The sequence below is a fragment of the Agelaius phoeniceus genome, chromosome 10, assembly GCF_051311805.1.
Source record: "Agelaius phoeniceus isolate bAgePho1 chromosome 10, bAgePho1.hap1, whole genome shotgun sequence".
NCBI lineage: Eukaryota > Metazoa > Chordata > Aves > Passeriformes > Icteridae > Agelaius > Agelaius phoeniceus.
This window is the reverse complement of record NC_135274.1, coordinates 14,988,614-15,010,016: the sequence shown is the minus strand read 5'-3', so window position 1 is coordinate 15,010,016 and position 21,403 is coordinate 14,988,614. Positions and strand designations below refer to the sequence as shown.

At 40.9% G+C, this 21,403-nt stretch overlaps 1 protein-coding gene across 10 annotated transcripts in view; it reads right to left on the bottom strand.

Moving 5' to 3' along the window:
- The window catches only part of ACAP2 (ArfGAP with coiled-coil, ankyrin repeat and PH domains 2), a 63,190-nt gene extending 42,291 nt beyond the window's left edge, over positions 1-20,899 (bottom strand). For 6 of the 10 annotated variants that reach the window (XM_077183982.1, XM_077183986.1, XM_077183985.1 and 3 more), the window contains exons 1-4: positions 20,721-20,898; positions 3,854-3,911; positions 1,276-1,395; positions 575-628 (exon numbers count right to left, since the gene is read on the bottom strand). In XM_077183982.1, the coding sequence (XP_077040097.1) occupies positions 575-628; positions 1,276-1,395; positions 3,854-3,911; positions 20,721-20,773 (285 nt within the window). In that variant the 5' untranslated portion in view covers positions 20,774-20,898. Of the gene's footprint in view, positions 1-574; positions 629-1,275; positions 1,396-3,853; positions 3,912-20,720 lie in introns of all 10 variants that reach the window. The other 4 variants (XM_077183983.1, XM_077183987.1, XM_077183989.1 and 1 more) reach the window with 2 other exon arrangements.
- Between the last annotated feature and the right edge of the window lie 504 nt (positions 20,900-21,403).

The following is a 21,403-nucleotide window of genomic DNA, read 5'->3' as shown; positions in this document are numbered from 1 at the left end:
AAAAATAACAAAATTATAAAATTAGTTTTCAACCCAGGGAAAACTGAAGTTTCTGATTAACTCTGACATGCTAAAAATTACAATTAGTCATAAATCCTAGCATTTTCTCCTTTCTCCACACTTACCTAAATCTGCTATCCTTCCAAAAAGAAAACTATATGCAGATCATAGGTGCTTCATTTTGTGTATTTATAAAGGATAGGGGAGAAAGTAGCAACTATGGAAAAGACAATCATTATTTTAGACCACTAAAGCTCATAGTCTGTAACTGTTACCATCAGTTTGATTCAAAAAGATTAAACTATCCAGTATTTCCTGTCTTAGAGCACCAAAGCTTACAAATTCCAAATGAAAAATAAACCAAGATGGAAATCTGCAGAAAAGGGGATATTTATAAATACCTTGTAAACAAAACATTATTAAAATAATTATAAGTATAAAATGAGAGTTATTTAACACCACTTAAACCATTACTTTGTAAACACTATCAACAAGAGAGGCTTTACCATTAATCTCTCATCAAAAATAACTGAAGATGAGCTATCAGTGCCATGTTGCAGCTAGAACTACTCACATTATGATAATTGATCATTTCCTGTAAGGTGTCAGAGAACTTCATCAAATTGGCCTGTAAAGAGAAAATAAAAGTGGTTTAAATTAAGCCCTATTAAAAACACAGCACAAAAGCAACAGTTCAGAGGTTTACAGCTTTTCAGGTTTTATAACTTGGAAATTCATTTTCCTTATAGCACTATTATGAGACTAAAACCACTAGGCTAGAAGGAGAGCATGGCCGTAATGGCAAATAAATCTATTAAAGATACAAGCATGAAAATTGTTACTTCTATCTACCTGTATATAAAGCACCAAACTGAAGAAAAGCAGGAAAAATTCAAATTGACTAAAGATATCGAAAGCACGCATACTCTAAAACATTAATTTACAGCATTTAATATGACACTAACTAATATTTTCCACATAATTTTTAATACTCTGACTCAAAAAACCAGGTTAACGTGTTGCAATCACCTGTGCACACACTAATCTAACACCTTTTCTGAAATTTGGCAGACCTATGTCACTGCTGAAACTAAACAGCACAGACACCTGCAGTGCACCACAGCTGGGAAACCCCCACTCTAAAAGAGATAGCAAAGAAAAAGAGCAAAAAGGCAAATAATTCCATAAACTTCAACTACTTCTTTTGCCAACTGCTATGTTGTGCCTTTTTTAAGTTATGTTTCTCTCCCTCCACTTTCACCTCAAAAAACTTACCTCAACCAATGTATCTTTACAGGAATATTGTGCAAGGTCTCGAATTCCATTCATGAATTGCTTGTTTGCTGTACAAAATGCTTTCCCAGTGTCAATCATTGCAATACAAAGCTTCACCAGCTAAAATGAGTATATAAATAGAGAGAAAGCAGAAGGCTTATTTTGATTTGGTTTTTACACTATCATATAAACATGAAAACACTGAGCTTAGTAAGGCTACAAAATAAAAATTTCAAAAGTTACATTCTCACCCTCAGATTCTATGAAAAGCTTTCTACTGTGTAGTAACAGCTATAAAAATACTACTCTAGGTCATTAGATATGCTATTGGGAAAGCTACCACTCTATAAACTTTTAAAATTAGTTTTTACTTGCTTTATTGCTAACTGACATGTTGTGCGTATTTCAAGAGAGTCTTACACAGGCAAAAAGTACAGCAGCTAAAACATAACCCAAGCAAATGATGAGGTTATTGTGGTTTCTGAGGAAAAACACCACAAAACAAACAAAAACGAAACCCACAGCAGTTGTTTCATCCTGAGACACTCAGAATACAGGAACAGGAAAGCAAAAGGCTCTGTGCACAAAGCACAGCTGAAGAGCCATGGTTACATCTCAGGAGGTGAAATCAATCATGTTTCCACTCACAGACTAATCCCTATGGCTTTCCACCCCTACCACTCACTGCTTCAGTCAGCACCTCAGGCCTCATGGAACTGCAGTCTGATAAGAAGGTCCTCAGTATCCTGTGATGGATGTTTTCCCCCTTCTTGAACCATTTATGCACTGGGCCATTAATGTAAGGACCACTGGTTACTGCAATTGCCAGGATGCTCTCCTGAGATGGGGTGCATTATGACTGAGCTCCCCCATCCTGAGCCAAGCTGAGAATAAAACCAGAAGATTGAACTTTCATCTCTGAAAGATCTTTCAAGGATGGTAAATAAATCATCATGAAAAGCAACACAGAAGCACTTGGTCCTGTGTTGGAGCAAAGAAACCATCCAAGCATCCTTCCTGCCTTAGTTACCCAGTAATTTTTATGTTGACTCAGATCCTTAGGGAAAACATAAAGCTAAGAATGATCTTCCTCATTCTGATGCATGTCCAAGTTGCTTGAACAACAGACAGGAAAAAAAACCCACTATCAACATTAACCTTTTTCCTTTACCTTTGCTTATAAATTCACAAGCCTGAACTGGGCTTGCTTTCTTCCAGAGAGCACAACACTGCATACAATATAGCCCAAAGTCAAAGTTGTGAGACAATAAAACCAAGTTTAGTATGAACAACTGATCAGAAAAAGTTACCAACCAAGCCTAGACAAATTATTACCCTCAGGCCATAGTTGATTCAGCTCACACAAGAAGCTTGGCTTTCAACTTTAGTATTGTACTACAAGGCCCTGAATAATGCCATTTAAGAAATATGAGAATTCTTTTCCCCAAAAACTTTAAGACTAGTGGAAAAGCCAAACTTGCAAATTGGATTTTTCATATCCTTTAAATGCTCACAATGGGTGATCTACCAAAACAGATTCCACACCCCTACAGTAAAAATATGCGTTATACCCAAAAGTTTCACCAAGATTCACACCAAATCAAAATTAAGGATCCTAATTTATTTTGCAAGAGCAAGTTGCTAGATTATTAGCTACTAAAAACTAGAAATACTATTACAAGTAGTAAAGAACAAGTCTTCAGGCTTGACACCATCTTTTATTTGTTTCCAGCTTTCTGCAGCCAACTCAACAGCTGCAGGAAAAAAAGGTTGTATTCAAAAAGCAGTTAAGGAGGTAAACAAATGACATCTGCCTGCCATGTGAAAACACAGATAAAAATAATTTAAAACATTTAGCACAAACACAAAGGAAAGGCAACTTTATACAGATGAAAACCAAAAATAAGCCACTCTCAAAACACTAGCAAAGAAATAACAAAAGTTTCCAAAGGCGAGGAAACCAATAAACAGATATTAAGGAGCTGAAAAGATGCTACGTGTACTTTCTTATATACATGCACAAAGCATGACAAAATGCAGGATGAATTTTACAGTAGTCAAGTCCTCCACACAACAGTGAAGGATATACATACATACAATATACATATATACATACATATATACATTTATACACACCTGGCTGCTGTGCCTGAGATTACCAGTGACAAACAGCATGGATTTTAAACCTCCAAAGCAGAGGGTACCCAGATGTCCCCAGTGCATGCCATTGTGATCAGCAGGCTCTGGGTGCAGCAATGACCAAGCCCTGGCTTTTATCTCACTGGGAGCTGAAGGAGTTTGCAGCAGCTCCCCGGGCTGAGTCACAGGGGCTCAGCGAGGGCCACTCAGGAGGGAATTGCACAAGCGAGGCCCCCGCCCAGGGAAGGAGCGAGTTCAGCTGCCCGGTGCTGCTCTGCTCCAGCCTGGCCTCCAGCTGGGAGCTCCACCTGGATCCCTCCCCTCTGCAGAGCAGGGTGCTCGGTCAGCCACTGACACTTGCCAGCGGTGAGCTTTAAAACAAAACCGAAACACACTTTCTGATGTTTCTGAGACAAACCTTGTTCAATTAAAAGCTTACCTTGTCAAGTTTCAGTTCCAGCTCTGTCACATCTCCTTCTACCTCTTCTAAAGCTGCCCTGCGTGTATAAAAGAGGTTTTCCTTTAAAATTTTACACAAAAATACTCTGAATCTGGGGAGAAGGGGCAGACATGCATTCATTTAAGTCATTGCCATCACAGTTTTACTTAAATTTCAGCTATAAAACAGCATAGATTTTAAAGAACCACAAGAATTGCAGGAAATTTGACAGTACAAAGAAGAAAAACTACATCACTGCTAAAATGTGGTCTATTGATAAAGATTTGAGATCAAATTTTATCAATCCTGATATCTATCACACCAAAATAGGTTTCTTCTCTTCTTGTATAGACAATAGTCTATATGTTTGAAGCTAACAACAAAGGAAAGAAAGTTGGAGGGAATTTTCTTAACTCTTTTAGTGAACTCCTGGCTCAAACCTGCAAATAAGGCAGCTATTTCATGAAAAACCTTGCACTGAAATTAGGAACAAATACAGCACTTGCCATGTGCCAATTACCCTGCAGGGAGTTCAGATGGCACACTTGATTAGATCATTTACCTCTGGTCTACACTGGTCAAATCTTCCAGGCCAGTCAAATTTAACTTGCCAATAAAAGCTGCTTTCATTGAGCATTGCTAAAGCACAGATTTTTTTTTTTTTTCCTTCTTCTAAGCTCATGTTTCTTTGGACACCTCCTTCCTTATTGCTACCTGAAAAAAACATGAGACTGAGGATGGATGACTCTTTGTTCAGAGTCCATGAACATTGCTGCTTCATTCAGGCTGTTGCCTTGAGAGCCAAATGGACTCATTTCTGTCAAGGAGAGCCCCTGGTGCCATCACAGGGTGCCCATTCTTTCAGTCATTCCAGCATAACTGCTCATGGAGCCACACTGTTTACCAGTAGTAGCCTGCCTTGGGGAAAAAAAAGTAATAGGAATTTTTCTGAACTGCTTTTTGGAAAATTGGATCAGACATTTCACATTTCAGTCCTACAGAAAAACCCAGCTCTTCCTGGAAAAAGTTATATAGGCAGGGAAGAATGATTTGGAGCAGGGATTTCTTAAGCCAACTTTATACCACTGAGGAGAGACTACACACAACCACAGCTTTACTGTCTCTTGCTAATTCCATTCTAGTTCACATGAGTACAAGCCAAGAACACAAAAAAAAAAAAAAAAAAAAAAAAAAAAAAAGACTGAATCAGGCCCCAAGTTCAGGAAAAGCAGTTTTTTTACAAGAACAGTTCTGAAAAATGCTGCCAATTGCTTGCAGATCTCAAAAACTGAGCATGACATTCCCAGCTTTTGCAGATTTCACTACACATAGTTGCATTCCAATTCTTGTACCTCAAGGCATTCCCACAGTTATGTCCTAGGTTTTATATCCAAGCAATCCCTGTACCTACATTTTGGCTTCTCCCTCTTCACTAGCTTCAGACCATGAATGATTTCAGGCAACATCAATTTCTCTTTTACTTTCTTTATTTTCTTTCATAACTGATTCATTTCCACTTAAGTCTCTAGTTAATCTTGTTTCGGAAAGCATTAAAGAGAATTTAAAAAACGCAAAACCCAAAGGAAGGAAAAGCATCTCAATATTTAGACTTCAATTTTGTATTCGTTTGTTTATAATCAGTGCAACAAATTTTTATTTGTTTCTTTGGCATTAACATAAAAGCACGATTAAGAAGTTGTTTACAGAACTGCAGCAAGATCTGATAAGAGCATTATTTTTTGTGTCTTAAACTGAGTTCTAGCTCCACAGGACTTAATGAGCTAAAAGTCTAAGATTCAAAATGAACAGAGATAAAGGCAGTTAGAGCAGGCAGAATGAAGACAACACATCTGTTCAGTAATTAAACCTCTATTCCAAGAGGCAAAATTTAGACAGAATAAGCTCAAATGGAAGAAGTACCAGCAGAACATTAAAAACTGAAACAATGAAGGGCAGATCAAGCAAAAAGAAGTATAAAGCAAAGCAGACAGAAGTCTGAAATGCCACAGGCCCCTGAGGCACCAGGCTGGTTCTCTGGGCTATTTCCCACCACTGCCATATGATAGAGGGATGGCATATCTGGGCCCTACAGCTGGATATGGATTGAACAGCTGTATGGTTCCAGCCAAACCTCACTTTAATTCTACGTTTCTTTGCATAGAAATGACTACTTTACTGTTTCCACCACATAAAATCTAGTAGAAGTTGTTATTATCATGCAAACATATTTACAGGTATTAGTCCAAAACTGGATTACAATCACAAAAACAATGGAGAGGATGCCCTCACACTATCAGAATATAGATATATACATCCAATTATGTACCACCTAGTTACAAAAATTGTCTTCATGTTTCATCCTGGACTAGCAATACATGAAAAACAGCTGATCTGAGCCATGCTATCTTCATGCTGCCCTTGTTTTTCTTAATTTAATACTTTTTGAAGCCGCAGAATGCAAAGGTGCATTTCTCTCTAAAACATCTGTGTCAGGCATAAAGTTCACAGTAAACTGTCATAATTCTGGGTAAATGTCATGTCCACAGCCAAGCCCCACTGTCCAGCTATAAACACAGGAAGTGGTGGTGAAACAGCTGAGGATCAAGTGCCAGACCTGACATGTAACAAAACTGTTGCTCCTTAGTGAAGTGGGAGCTGGGAGCAAGATTTCAGTCACAGTGATCTCAGCCAAAGGCTCCAGCAATAGCAATAAGGATCAAATCAGGTCCAGCGTATGAGTCAAACATCTGTGGCTTCCCAAGACGTTCAAATACTGCATGGCAATGCACAAAACCAGAACAGCTGCTTAAGGGTGGAGGACAACTTTTATAAATGAGCAGTCTCCCATACTCTTCATGCTCTGTAATGAGGACTCTCAGGAATGTGTTTCTTTCCTCTGCTGTGACTTCTCTCCTCCACCACCCCCCTAAACACAGTTCAGTTTGCTAGATACAGCTTCCTGCACAGCTGCAGTGCACGAGGAATACAGGAGATAATGGAAGAAAACTCAAGACCTAACTTTGCAGCCTTTTAAAATGAGGAGAATGTCACCAGTTACCCAGCCCAGTGTATGTGAAGGACAGCTGAACTCTGACATCCATCACTGCACTCCTTTTAGGTGATCAGTGAAAGACTTTCTTCCAGGTTAAGGTACTACAAAAATCCCAGGAATCAAAGAGAACTATGATGGATAAACTCTCCTCTAAAAAAAAAGGGTCACTACACATTGCTGACCAGAACACCACATACACCATGGCTATGGACAGGGGTCTGCAGGGCTTGTTTGCTCTCACAGAAGAGTGGTGATCACCAGTGCTTTTAAATTTAGCTCCTCTTCAAACAAAGTCTATTTGCCATTGAAGCCACACCCTGACTTTAGTCTTTTGCTCATTCATTCATCATATTCTATCTTGCATTTTCAGATTGTGTTCCTGAAAATGAGGAGGCAGGAATCAGAGGTCACTCTAAATCAGATGCTGAGAAACAACAAACTGGAGAGGTCAAAGGTGCTGTGGGCAACTGACTAATAATTATTAATTCTGGAAGTAATACATCACTACAAAAAATATTCAGAATGATAAAAGCCCAACAATAAAATATTTTCCAATAGCATGTGTTTATTTATTTTCTTTTAACTGAGAAAAGTTTTGATTCATTTATTGAATATACTTTCAGAAGAACAGGAACATGTCACAAAATCAATTGCTATTCATTCTGGGGCTTTTGAATACATTAATATCTTTGGACTCATGAGATGGAAATAATGGATTTTTACCACTGCAGTTTCAATGGAACTACTGCTAAAGTCTTGTTCTCAAATCTTAGAAAGACACAGCTCTCTTACTTGCACATATTCTGTGCAGAACAGCTCCTTAATGCACAACTTACATTTCACTAGAGATGACATCCTTTCAGCCACCATCCACTACACCTTCAAGACAGATTGAAAAAGAAAAGGTACTACTGAGTGTGAAAACCTGGAAATGAGATGCATAATTGCAAGATAAGAATATGAACCTGATGATTTACATGAATGTCTCCTCCTCTATATCAGGTGTCAGGTAGCAAAAAGGACAGTAGACATTAATCAGAGGACCTACTGTGACCTGTAGTGTGATGCAAAGGCAAATTAAAATGCAGGTGTACCACAGAAGACATTACACTTGCTCAGCTGCTTGGTCTGGTTTGTCTCTTCCTCTGCCACCCATTCCTCTCACAGCAGTTGCACCTTGGGATCACCCTTCAGATGCAAAGCAAGTGCTCCCAGGTGAGTTCAGAAACAGCCACAGGCAGCTGAGGGCAGCCTCAGGCCAGGGGAGCACACCCAGCACTGTGACTAATGGCACTGGACACTGCCACTCTTCACTGCTCACCAAGGGCCATTGGCTGTCACAGGCTGCAAAGGTCCCTGTCCACCAGCACAGCTGCACAGGGCTGGTACTTTTCAGAGCAAGTCTTCACATTTGTCTGGGTTAAACTTCAGGAGCTTTCTACCTGTGCTTTCCCCTACCTTGCTGAGGTCCTGCTGGGTGGCAGACCTACCCTCCAGCTTCTCAGGGTTCCCTCCAATCACTGTCTGCTTCATTTAATTTCCTTCATATATTACAAGGGTGTCCAGAGGCACATTAACCAGCTTGCCAAGAAGGAATACAGTTGGTACATGTGTTATGGCATCAGACAACCAGAGACTTAAAAAGAAACATGACATTACTGAGGAACAAAGAAGGCATACATGGAACAATAAGGCCTAATAACTTTGGATAACAGCATGGACAGATATAAGTAGAGTTTTACCAATTATGAGATGTGTCATAACCATAAATATGATCTGAAGAAAGAACACTGTTGCAGCCTGTCATAGAGCCCATTGAAGTCCTGGTTTGGCACTGCAGAGTTTTTTCCCCACTGGCACAGAGCCCCTCCATACTGAGGAACAGATGATGAACTCTCCTGACACACTAAGATAAAATTCCTCATTCATGCTAGTAATCCCTTCATTATTAATTCTTCAGTCATTGCCACACAACATTTTATCAATAGCTTGAAAAAACTTCTATGTGCCCTACATAAATAGTAGGGCTTTTAATCAGAAAGTTGAACCCCCACCCTGAAATACTAGAAATTTTCTATGAGCCTGGGGAGATTGAAATATGGAAATACACTTCCTGAACAGAAGATTATGATGTTGATGAATAAGCCAAGTTTTCAGGTACACAGCAAACACTGTCTGCATTTCAAATTTCCCCAGAGACACGGGAATCAAGTCCTCAATATTAAAAGGACCATTCCTCTACTCCTCTCAAGTAAGACTTAGAAAATAATCAAATTAAGTAAAGCAAGGGTATTTATTGAATTAATAAAATTGTTAAAGCAAAGGTCTGCTTGTAGGTATCACTGCACCTACAAGGTTTAGTTCGTCCTCAATAATTCATATGGTCTAATATAACAAGTAGGACAAATCCTTTAAAGATGTACACTTCATTTAATTTGTTCTTTACTGCTAGACTACACACAGCTCAAAGATAATGAACATTATAAACAAATCAGTCTTCAAAAAGGAACAAGTTCTATTGCCCTTAACATCCACGTCTGGAAGCCAAACACATTACCACTAAACTTGCACTAGCATTTAACAGTCTACATGACCCAGTCTATCACACAGACTGTAAGGACTTTTATGCTACCTGCTGGACCTGCCTAAATTTTTAAACTTTTCCTCTCAATACTCTTTTGGAGTAAATTGTCAGAAATGCCTAACAGTGCTATTTTCCCAATGATTTCCCCTAATATTTTTCTCCTAAGCTTTTTCTATCCCAGGAGAGCCTGACAGTAAGCCTAAGCAGGAAACCAGCAACCTTTTTCCTCCACAAAGAGTCTGAGAAGCAGGATTTTCTTCATCTTTCAACTTTAGTGTTTTGTTCATCAGAAGACAGCTGTTAACAAGATGGGGGCACAATGGTGACCATGAAAGGTTCATGGAAAAGAAGTTGATTACACTGCAAGTTGGGAAGAGTGCAACATATCACAATACATGTCCTGTACAACTCTTGACTAGTGATTTCAACATCCAAGACTGGGCCAAAAGCTTTTTAGGAGGATCTACTATCAGATAAAGAAGTAGGACTACAGTATCAAGATCTTGCAACAAAAAAAGGGCCGCAGAAAGGAGCTCAAGGAACTGATGGTGGACAGAAGCCTTGCTGCTGAAAAGTTGCCAACATCACAGAGCTGCTTTAATCTTTTAAATCTCAGCAACTACCCAGGATCTTGAACACAGAAGCGGCAGATGGAATGAAGGATTTCAACATTTGAAACTCAAGTATGTAGTAAGGTCAGGAAGTGGAAGCATAAATATAACCATCAAGCAACCAACTGCAAAAGATACAAGATAGGACATCTAACAAACACACCCTGTTAGCCTCAAGATCTGAAGTTACCAGTCAGATGCTAAGGAGTCCTGGCAACTTTGCTTATAAAAGCTGTAAGTAATAGTCTGAAGAGCAGTGAAGATCCTAATTTGGAAAGATTTGGAAAGACACCCCTTATGTACCTCACCTGCAGCCAATGCAGAATGAGTAAGTATCAGTCCATAGCCCCAGCACAGCATTGTCAGGATCAATATGCTCAGAACTGATACAGCAGCAGCCAACCACCAACACAGGAAACCCCGAGTAAACTACAGGCAACTAAAGGTCTGAGTGCTGTGCAATTAAACAAAAAGACACCATATGATCTTAACATGAATCTTGGGTTTGCTTCCATTTCAGAAAAATTAGGTAACATCTGTCCCTTTCTTTTTGTAACTCCCTTAGCTGCTAATTTAAACCTTACACCATGGTTAGAGGAGCACTGCTGTGTACAAAGCAGCATAAGCTGGCAAAGTCTTTGTAACCAGAGCTCACCACGATTCAGAAGAGCTGAGGACCATTAGCTGTCTACAATTCCACTTTTATCAGGTTGATCTTCTTTACTGAAACCTGAGGGAAGTTTCAGATTTGCTATGAAGACTAAGTCTTCAGCAAGTATTTACCCTTTTTGTCCATTTCAGAAGTTGAATATTTCAGTACAAATGCTCTCTTTGGCAGTCAGAGAGAAGGCTGCAGCTTTGTTGTAATACACAAATTCTGAACCTGAATTTTTTATTTAGATATTAGGTGAATATACATATATGGATCTCCCACTCAGTAACCTAAAGTGCATTTTGCATGTAAATTAAGAGTTTTATTTTGTAGTTTTATTGTTCCTCCATACTGCAAAAAGCAGTTTGTTTGCCCTTTATGTCTCCACACTGAAGCATTCAGTCAAATTAATCCAATCTCAAACCAAAAGAGTGGATAAGCATTAAAGCAGGACAATAGAGAAATATGGTATATTCATGTTTTCCTCAAATTTACTGCTCTCAAATTTGGAAAGGTCAGTTGCCTTTCCTCCTTGTCCCTTTCAAATGATGATAAACTATTAAAAACAAAAGGCATTTGGAACTTTATAATACAAAAACTACAAAATGCATGCAGTACACCCACAGCCCTGGAACTTCTCTGGGTACATTTAGTATCCTTTCTCCCACTACTTTTAGTCATCAAGAGATTTTAAAGACCCTGGGATTTCATTCATCTATCAAAGCTAACTGCAGGTAAGCTGTTTTTCAACCAAACAGAAGCTTACCTATCCTTTAATTATTACATGTTAAAGGTTTTTTTCATTTCAAATCAACTCCAAATATTTTCAAACAAAATTTTTCAAGATTGATGTTTACAATTCAGTGGATATTTTGTAACAGTAGGCACGTTCAATGCTTCCCCTTGTCATTTTTCATCATTCTCTTGGGATAAATCAAGTAGGAAAGAATAAATAGGCAGATACATTCTTCAAAATCAGACACTAGACAACAGAAATGAAGTTAAATGAGTACTTTTAAAAATCATTCTCCACAAACTGGAGATTCTTCTGAAGAATAATCCTGTAGATTCTTTTGAGGAATAATCCCACAGAGTAGGTGTGTAGATGTGTGTAGTCTTTTTAAACAGAGTCCAACTTAGCAACACACAAATTCAGCCAGAAGCTGCATCCTCAATGAAACATCGGATTCCTCAGTGGTCTTGAACAGTTTATCCTTTATCCCTAACAGCAGCCCTGTCTGGCAGAGCCATGCAATTGTTCTATTATTGCTGTGTGCCTTATCTGATCAAACACTGGTATCTATGCACAGATACACAAATTAGTCAGCTAAAGCACCTTTGGGAATGACAGAGCAGAAACATGTGATGTCCAGGGCACAGGTCACCTTATCCTGACACATATGGCTAAAACAAATCAAGAGCTGCTTGGGATCAAATCCTAATGAAGATCAATAGTTGTAAGGAGCCTAAGCCTAAGATCTGGCTTAAGAGGAGGGATAGTACACAGCAGATGAGATGCATTCTCCTTTTCCTGTTTAAGGAAGGGGCCTAGGTCATTATTTACTAAACACTTTCTATAGATAGGAACTCCAACTTAGATGGTACATGAAGCCTAGGAAGATATAAGCTACATTTCCAGTTGGCCTGTGAGTCTTTACAGTGCCTTTTGCTAGTGCCAGTTAAGAACACAAGGCCCAACACTGCTTCACCTACACGACATTTCTTCTTCATCCATGAGTTCTTATTTGGGTTATCTTAACCCAAAAGTATAATAACAACAGCATGTTTTATAAAACCAGTAGCATTTTTGTAACACCACATGTTCTTTACATTGAAATTTATCACAAGAATCCAGTCAAATGCTGAGTCTGATTACCTACACAAAGTACTCAAAACAAAACCCCCCAAACCCCACACAAACTACATCTTTTTATGCCAAAAATGACCAACATTCAGTGCCTCATTTGTGAGCTCTGAGCAGTGGTTTGGGCAGCAAGGGAGTCACTGGAGACCTGGAATCTAGGAAGGCATCAGAGGATGGGACAGGACTTCCAGCACAGACTGACACCAGCCACCACCTCTGTGCCAAGGACAGGGATCCCTGTCTGACCACAGGACAGGGACACAAGAGGCTCAGTGCCTCCCTGGGTAGAGTCCACAGGAGCAGAAACCCAAACCCCACCTCCCAGGTCATATTCCACATCTCTTTTTTGACAGACACAGACAGAAGGGATAACATTCCTGGTCAGAACACTGAATACAACACACTTTTCCTTTGTTCCAAAGGATTGAATTCAAATTTCCATCTACAATGTCATTCTGACATCAGAACACTAAAATCTGTTAAGTGATCTCTGGCATTACATAAGTTATACATATTTTTAATAATAACTACAAGATCACTAAAAACTGAAGACTAGAATATTTCAAATGCACAGAAATGTGTTTTTGATATGCATGTGTTCTTACTTAACATCTGGCACACAGAAAGATAGATATCTGCAATTGTCTTGCATAGAATATGGTTTTTTAAATTTTAGCAGACTGAAGACATTTTACTACATGTCACTACTTAAATTCTTTTGCATTATATCCAACTTGGAAACTTCAAAATCACACCATGCAAATTCCCACTAGCTCTGCTTTATGTTTATCAAGACAAAACCATAGGCAGAGGTCTTCCTTTAACAACTGTTGCTGAAGATAGATCACAAACTCATGAAATGAAAAGGTAGTTTGTGAACATGCACCTACTGTTAGATTCTTGTCCAAAAGCACAATACAACTATTTCAATGTCCATTAATATTGAAATGTAAACTACAAAAATTATCCAAGGGTATTGTCCCTGAATACTGCAGTCTTAAAATATCAAATGGATAACTTAAAACATCAAAAAGGAATCCTGATTTCCAGAAAGACTCATGCCACTAGCATGCCACTTAAACAATAAGTTTACCAGCCATCTTCTTCTCTGTTCAAAATCTCCTCTCATTCATAAAGGGAACTTGAAGGAACTATTTTGCAACAAATTATTTTCTTAGTCTATCACTGTGTCTTGTCAATTTGAAAATGTATACATGAGATCACTCCATAAATTAGATTTCTCCTCACACAGTAAGTGCATCACAACAACAACTGATTTACTCTAGATCTGAGGCCTGGCTGCTTCTAATATTCATAAACATTAACCATACAATCCTTATTCTTCCACATACACAAGGAATCCTCTTGAAAAGATTATCAGGAAGGCAAAACAATGTTTGAGTCTACTGGACTGCTTAAACTGTCCAGTTTATGATCATAATGATAATATCTACTATTTCTCATGTTCATAATCTAATCTTTTAGTCATGTGAAAGAGTGACAACAAAATCAGGATTTACACTGCCTCACACAGAAGTATGGAAAACTCCTGCATGTACTAAAAGAATATTACAGTTATTTATCCACACACTAATGTGCATGTCCTCCCCATGGTCCTCCATTGCAGACAGCAACTTCAGCCCTAACTTTTGTTACAAATCTGCCACTAACAAAAGGCAAAGCACCTAAATCACTACCTAAACTCACAGGAATATCTAAATCTAAAACCAGCAGTATCTGCTCTCAGAGATCACACATGCATTTACACAGTTTAAAACTTCTACATATGTTCTTAAAATGAATTCTGCATGTACAAGTGAGAGGCAAAAAAAAAAAACCAACCAAACCATGAATTACTCAGAATTTATTCTTCTATTTCCTGCCTATGTAAACATGACACTTCTGCATTTGCATCACCTTGAGATACTAAACTGATTCAGGCAGTAAGGCCTGCATCAAGATTAAGGCAAAGGGTTCTTGCCTGCAAACAGTAATTTCTGTAGCCAATGGAAATTAGACGTTTTTCTTTCCTATTTTTACCAAAATCAGGTTATAAGAACAGAGTTTGCTTTGGGAAATTTTTAGAATTATTTACTGTAGCAAAAAGTTAGCAATAATTGAAGCCATATTGTTCACTGCACAAAGTAAGAATAGGGAAAATGCTGACTAAATAATGTGGTTCTGAGTGCAAGGTTGTCAAGAAGCTAAGCCTGAAAAGAGATCACAGGACGCTGCAAACATTGCTGAAATCAGCACATTTGCTATTCAGAGGCCAACAGTTTCACAGATATGTACTGTGAAAAAACAGAGCCACCAAAAAGTCCATCTAGCCCAAGACACAGGTTTCTATCTGCTAGTTGCCACCTTCCCAATGAATATTCTATTTACTGATCTTCTTTTCCAGAGATTTTAACATTACTATTCCTCCCCTCCCAAAAAATACAAAACTGCCATCTCCATAACTTTGGTTCTTAATGTAATTACATAAGATGTGCTTAGCCAACATAAAGGAGACACTCCAGGCTAAAGAACAAACCTCTTCAAATCTATATTTAAAACCTGAAAGGCCATAAGGACTTGTATAATTACAGTTCCATCGCACACACACATAAATAAGCTGTCCTCTAATTCTGCAAGTACTCATTAAAGATCAGTTGTACAGGCTTAATTAACATCAGCTCTCCAGCAACCATCCTGCTGCTGTGCTAGAGCAATGTTATGATAATGTGCAGATTTTGTCACTACTTTCACTATAAGCTCCCTTCTCACTGTGGGTTTTTTAAAAATTACCAGATAAAAATGTAAAAAGACCAAAACTGAGGAAGTTAACATTTTAAGTTCCTATTAGCAATTTGAGATGTAGTTAAGATTTTTAGTTTGCTCTTGTTAATATAAATCATAATCAAGCAATAAAGAAAAAGAATCACCATTAATAACTCTATCCTTTGTTATTCATAATTGTGCCAGCCAACTTTTTATTATTTTAAAAATGCAGATGCACTAACCAAATGAAGACATCCTGGTTTCAGGACATTTCTCTAATCTCCATTAGGAAGGATTGTTAACAACTTACTACTAAGTTTTTTCAGATATTTTCAGATATTGCAGTGTGAGAGATTTTTTGGAGATGTATTTGTGAGTGATCTTCAATGAACCTTCTTTATTCCTGAACAATTTCCCTCAAAAAAAATGCTCTGACATTGCACACTGTGCTCAAATGCATCTCCCTTTCTTTAGGCCAATCATTTCCTTAATGTACATTTGAAAGGCATAGTTACAAATTTAAAAATAAATCCATTGACTAGAGCCTGAGTAGGACAGGACAGTCACTGCAATCCCCACAGAAGTGCAGAACTAGAAACCCAGAATCAGTTTAACTAAGTTTAACTCCACCAGAGTCCCAGCAGCATGGACAGGGATGTTGTACACGTGTAACTTATCGACACCCCTCCTAGACTGTCCTCCACGTCACTTCAGCTACAAAAAGTGAACTTCTGCAGTCTCATACAGGAAATTATAAACGTTAACAACCACGTAAGTATGAGATATGCTAAATGCAAACTCAAAAGGAAATGCTTGGCAGCTTTTTCTTTTGACTTATTGTATCTTTTTTCCTATTCTTCTGCAATAGTTTCCATCCTCCCTTGCCAAGCACGTTACAAACTTGCTTTTCAGTCCCAAATACCAAGGGCAGAAAGCCCAGACCAAACATTTCTTTGGAAATTGTTCTAAAACAGCTAGGTAAGTCTGAGCAAACCAGATTTTGTACACAGAGTTCTTGGTCTCAGTCCTTTTCACACTTGCCATGTGGCTGAGTTCACCCCCAGGAGCAGCCCCGGTGATTGCAGAGGAGCCACATCCCCGCTGAGCTATAAACCCAGGCTGAACACCAGGGGTTTGTTGCTCCTCACAGCAGGTTAGGAAGCAGCTGCCCTCCAACACCCTTCCCCACTGGAACTGAAGGGATTACTCTCCTGATGTTCCTATCTTTACATTTTCTCCAGAAGGTAATGAGCAGACCAAAGCATATGGGTTAGGCACTTTTGATAATTTCTCTGACTGCTGAACACAACCTCCAAATAGGTTAAATAAGTTACTTTCTTATATTACTCATAGTTTAAGTGACAAAATGTATGTTTACTACTATTTGGGAAACAGATGCTTAATGACAAACCATTGGTTACACAGTGCAAAAGAAGTGAGAAAAAATACATCATAAATCTAGAAAGCCAGAAAGTGGGACAAGTGACCTCTTCAACCTGCATGCCCTGGATAAGCATGAGGTGCAGCTCAGCTGGCCCCACACAGACAGAGCAGGGCCAAAGGCACAGCAGAAGAAAGCCAGCACATAGCAGGGAACTGCAGTGCCAAGCCTGCCTCACACACAGGCCTGCCCCCAGAGCAGGGCTGTAGCTCAGGCAAAATGGAAGACTCCTCAGATGAGTCCCTTTGAAGGGAATACACTATAACCACAGTTATACCCAGAAACTACCCAAAAATACTTTTACTAAGAATGGTAATTGACAACAGTTTCATTTATATTTTGATCTACCTCATTCACCCATCATCTGTTCTGCAGCTGGGGTCTCAGGAAATGAATAGAAATTTAAATGCAAAAAATTTTAAACTTTGGCAACAGTGACAGATAAGGACAAAGAAATGATCTCAAAACCACAGCTTTAATAAAAAGCCTGGATCAGCCTGAATGTTTTTGAAGAGAGTTCTACAATTGCATAGATTACGAGCAATTGAATTTTGCTTTTTCTATTACTTGCTGTTTATCAAAATTGTTAACTGCTACTTAGAGCAGCTGTATTTCCACATCACTTAAAATTGCTTTTCCTTTCTAGTAATTTAGTTCCAATGATTCATGTGGTTGCTACAGTGATACCTCATTGAGAAAAAACATTTTATAGGTAGAAGAAGAAAAAATGAAAATGAAACAGCAACGTAGAAGCCTGTTCCATTAAACTCTGAAACTTAAACTCTCATTGTTTAAAGGAGAAAGAATTATTTCACAATGCTATTTGCATATTTAAAAACTACTGCAGGAATGCATGATTATGTACACAGAACTTGCCAGCACAGCTCAGTTCTTATTGTTCAAGGGCTGCTCCAAAACCCCTCCTCAGCCAACTTCTTCATTTGATGGGAAGTCATTGACATGAACTGCAAACGCATTTCCTCAGCAGATCTTTGGTGTGTCCATGTTTTGGGAGAGGGGATCATGACAGAAAAGCATGTGATTTCAGCAAGACTATTTTCAAAGCAAGTTTAGAAAAAAACCATGACTGCACATTTGCATAAGTGTGCCTGAACTCATAGCCTTTCCCACTACCTCAAAAATCAGTTTCTAAACATCAAATCTCCAACTACAAACTGATTTGGCATATTCTAAGTTTACAAATCTAGTGATACAATAAGCCATTATTGCTTCAGGTTTTGTAATTCAGAGATTTCTTTATCATCTACTGTAGAGTGAAAAAAAAACCTGGTATTCCTTGCTATGAAATAACTCATACTTCTGATGTGAACCTTTATAGTCATTATTATCACATAACATATCAGCACCTCAACAGCTACAAACCACCATCCCTCCACAAGCACTTTAAGCAAGGAAACAGACCTTAGGTGTTGTGATTTGGGGCCCAATTAAATCTCAAAGCCAAGAAATATCAATATGAACTTCACAAGAAATAGATAAGCAAGGAAAGCCATGTGGCTGAAGCTGCCTGTAGTAGCATGTTTTGAAAGATTTAAATAGTTCCCCATGAAAACAGGGGTTCAGTGACTCAGGAACTCTGATTCACCTGTGTCCTCCCAGTTATCACCACAACCATAAGAAAGTAACCTGTGACATTTTTATTCATTACATACCTCCCAACAGTTTTATTTAACAGCTCTGACAGGTATACTGACAGGAAGGACAGAGGCTACACCCTCCTGCTCAGCAAGGTCAGGAGAAAGCTGCAGCTCAGCTTTGCTACAAGAACACAGAGCAAGAAGCTGCTTTATGCCCACACCACCCCCTGCAAGAACACAGGACTCTGTCACAACCTTGCTCTACATTAGTGTCTCTATCCTCCCTCAATAAAACCACTGCAGTAACCTTCAATCAGAAGGTTTCTACTCTTTGGGTTGGGTAATTTATATGAACATTAAGAATAACCAAAATTATAACAGCAAATATTGATGACTAATAATGAAAGATATGGAACTTTTTCAGAAATACTACAGGAATTCTGCCTAGCAATTTTAATAATTTACTATCTGTTAAAGGTTGGAAGGATGTTTTGATGGCATCAAGTGATTACACCATAAGGTTTTCTGCAATTTATTCAAAGGTAGTAGTATCAGACTGGGAGAAAGACCATGAGGTACTAGAACACCCTAACAAGGGGTTTTCTCCAGTTTCTTTTCCTCGAAGGAAAGGAATCAAGAGGGGCAAAAGGAGAATGCTACAAAGTAAATTCAAATGAACTAGTAGCCTTACCTTGAAGAAGCAGCAGCACACTTCTGCTCACAAATTTAAGTCACAACTTCTTGTTTGCTTGAGTGTATTTAGTACTTCAGCAGGTATGAGTAATTAAATAATAATAGTACTGGTATATTTCTGTTGTTAAATTATGCCAATCTACAACTGCATTGCCACCAAATGGGATGGACCAACACTAAATACAGTTCTCTCAGATGTATATACACTAGCAAGCATGTCCAGCTCAGGACACAGTTCTGTGAAACAGCTAAGCCAATGTAAAAGTTGCCTGCTGCCCTAAGGGAGGTCTCACTCTCCACTGCCTTCCTCTAGCCTTGCTTCTGGCAGTGAAGTTTCCTCTCTCTACTCCCCATAAGCCTTAGTAGGTTTCACACCCACTGAGACGCTGACACAACTCACTAACCTGGCAGAGAACCATCCAGTCTCCTCTGCCAGGGCACCCAGCTCACTGAAGGATCCAACAACACACGTCACAGCCACCAAAAAACCCGTGGGAGAAGCAGCCAGCGACAAACTGGCAGCAGAGGCAGCAGCAAAGCAGGGAAGAACAGGAACTCCAACTTCTGCCAAGGGTAAGCCATTCAACCAACCTTCCTTCTCCAACTTCCTCTACATCCCAGATACCACAGGATTGCTAAAGCTGATACAAAGAGGAGGCGTGAACATACGGCCAGAGAGCAGAGGAAGAGCAGCACTATTTCCCTCAACATCCAGAGCTCACCACAGAGCCACAGGCGCTTGAGATATGAGCTTGGCATGGGACAGGACAGGCACAGCAGTGACACATCACGTCATGGAGCTGTTTGTGTGTCCACCATCTAGCAGGGTAATACCAGGCACAGAAACTGGGTGAATGTAAGCACACACCAGCCACACATCCCAAAGAGAGGCACGATTATGTTGATTAGATACAACGGTGTAAAATACATATATAGAATGGGTAAAAACATAAAGAAAGACTGAGGGATATGTTGCCTGACATAAGCAGAAATAACCCTACAGCAATGATAGACAACTGGTCACTCGGCTGGGGAAAAACAAAGGAGTGCGTGCCTTGCTCTGACAACAGGAAGTAAGACGATACTGAGCTTGTTTGCTGCTGGCACCCCAGCAGTGGCCACACCGAACGCAGGCAGGAGACGCTGGGAACTGAAGTGTGAGCACAACTCTGAAGAACCGAGGACAGACCACCAAAGAGTTCACCCTCCTGAGCCCGAGTCTCAGCTGACATTGCTGGGCTGACCAGCATTCCCTGCACCGCCACCATTCACCCCCATCTCCTCCAAGGCGTGACCCCAGCAGTGCTCAGTGCTCACTGCTCACGGCGGTGCCTCCGCAGGAGCCCAGCCCTGCACGCTGCCCACCCAGCCCCGCACACGCTGCCCCTCTTCCTTGCACTTCCCACACCGCCCTCCCCTTCCTCCTCAGAGCCCCCACACCACGGCAGCACCCACACAGCCCCTGTCTGCCCCTCCACCCAAGGCCGGCTGCCCGCAGCTCGTCACACCTGTCACCCCCAGCGCCCGCACAGCCCGGCCCGCCCCGCACACACCCGGCCCCGCTTCCTGTCCCCCGGCACGACCCCGGCCCGGCCCTTCTCGGCGGCACCTGAAGCGCGGCGAGTCCTTCAGGCACTCCTCGAAGTCCACGGTCACCTTCATGGTGGCGGGGCGCGCCGCTGCCTCCGCTGCTGCGGCTGCTGGCGGTGGTGGCGCGGCGAACCCGGGGCGAGGCGAGACCGGGCCAGGGCCGGCGGGCGGGGCGGGACGGGGCGGGGCGGGGGCGGTACTCGGGGCGGGGGCGGCGGCCGGAGCGCCCTGTGCCCGCCCCGCCCGGGCGCGACTGACGGCCCGGGCAGCCAGCAGCGACCGCCCGCGAGAGCGGGGGGCGCGCTGACCAATCACAACGCGAGAGGGGAGGGCTCAGTAGGCAGAACGCCCAATGAGCGCGGCCGCTCAGACGGCGCAGCCAACCGCCGGCACCGCAGCGATTGCTCCCGCCCCAGCGAGCTCAGAGTGACAGCCGGGACCACCAATGGGCAGGCGGCCGCTCCAATCGGCAGCTCCGTCTCCGCGGCTGCCCGGATCGCCAAGGCCACAGCCCGGCCCGGCGTTCGTCGCCGTGACGCTGCGTGGGGCGGGTCGGGCCGGGTGGCGCCGGGCCCCGCTCAGCCCGGTACCTACTTGGTGTTTTTAAATCTCAGCTCTTCATTAAACGGGGGATGGCTCCCTCGCGGCTGAGACACGCGCAGGAAGGCCCGGGCGGGCCCCGGAGCAGTTGTACCGGGTGGA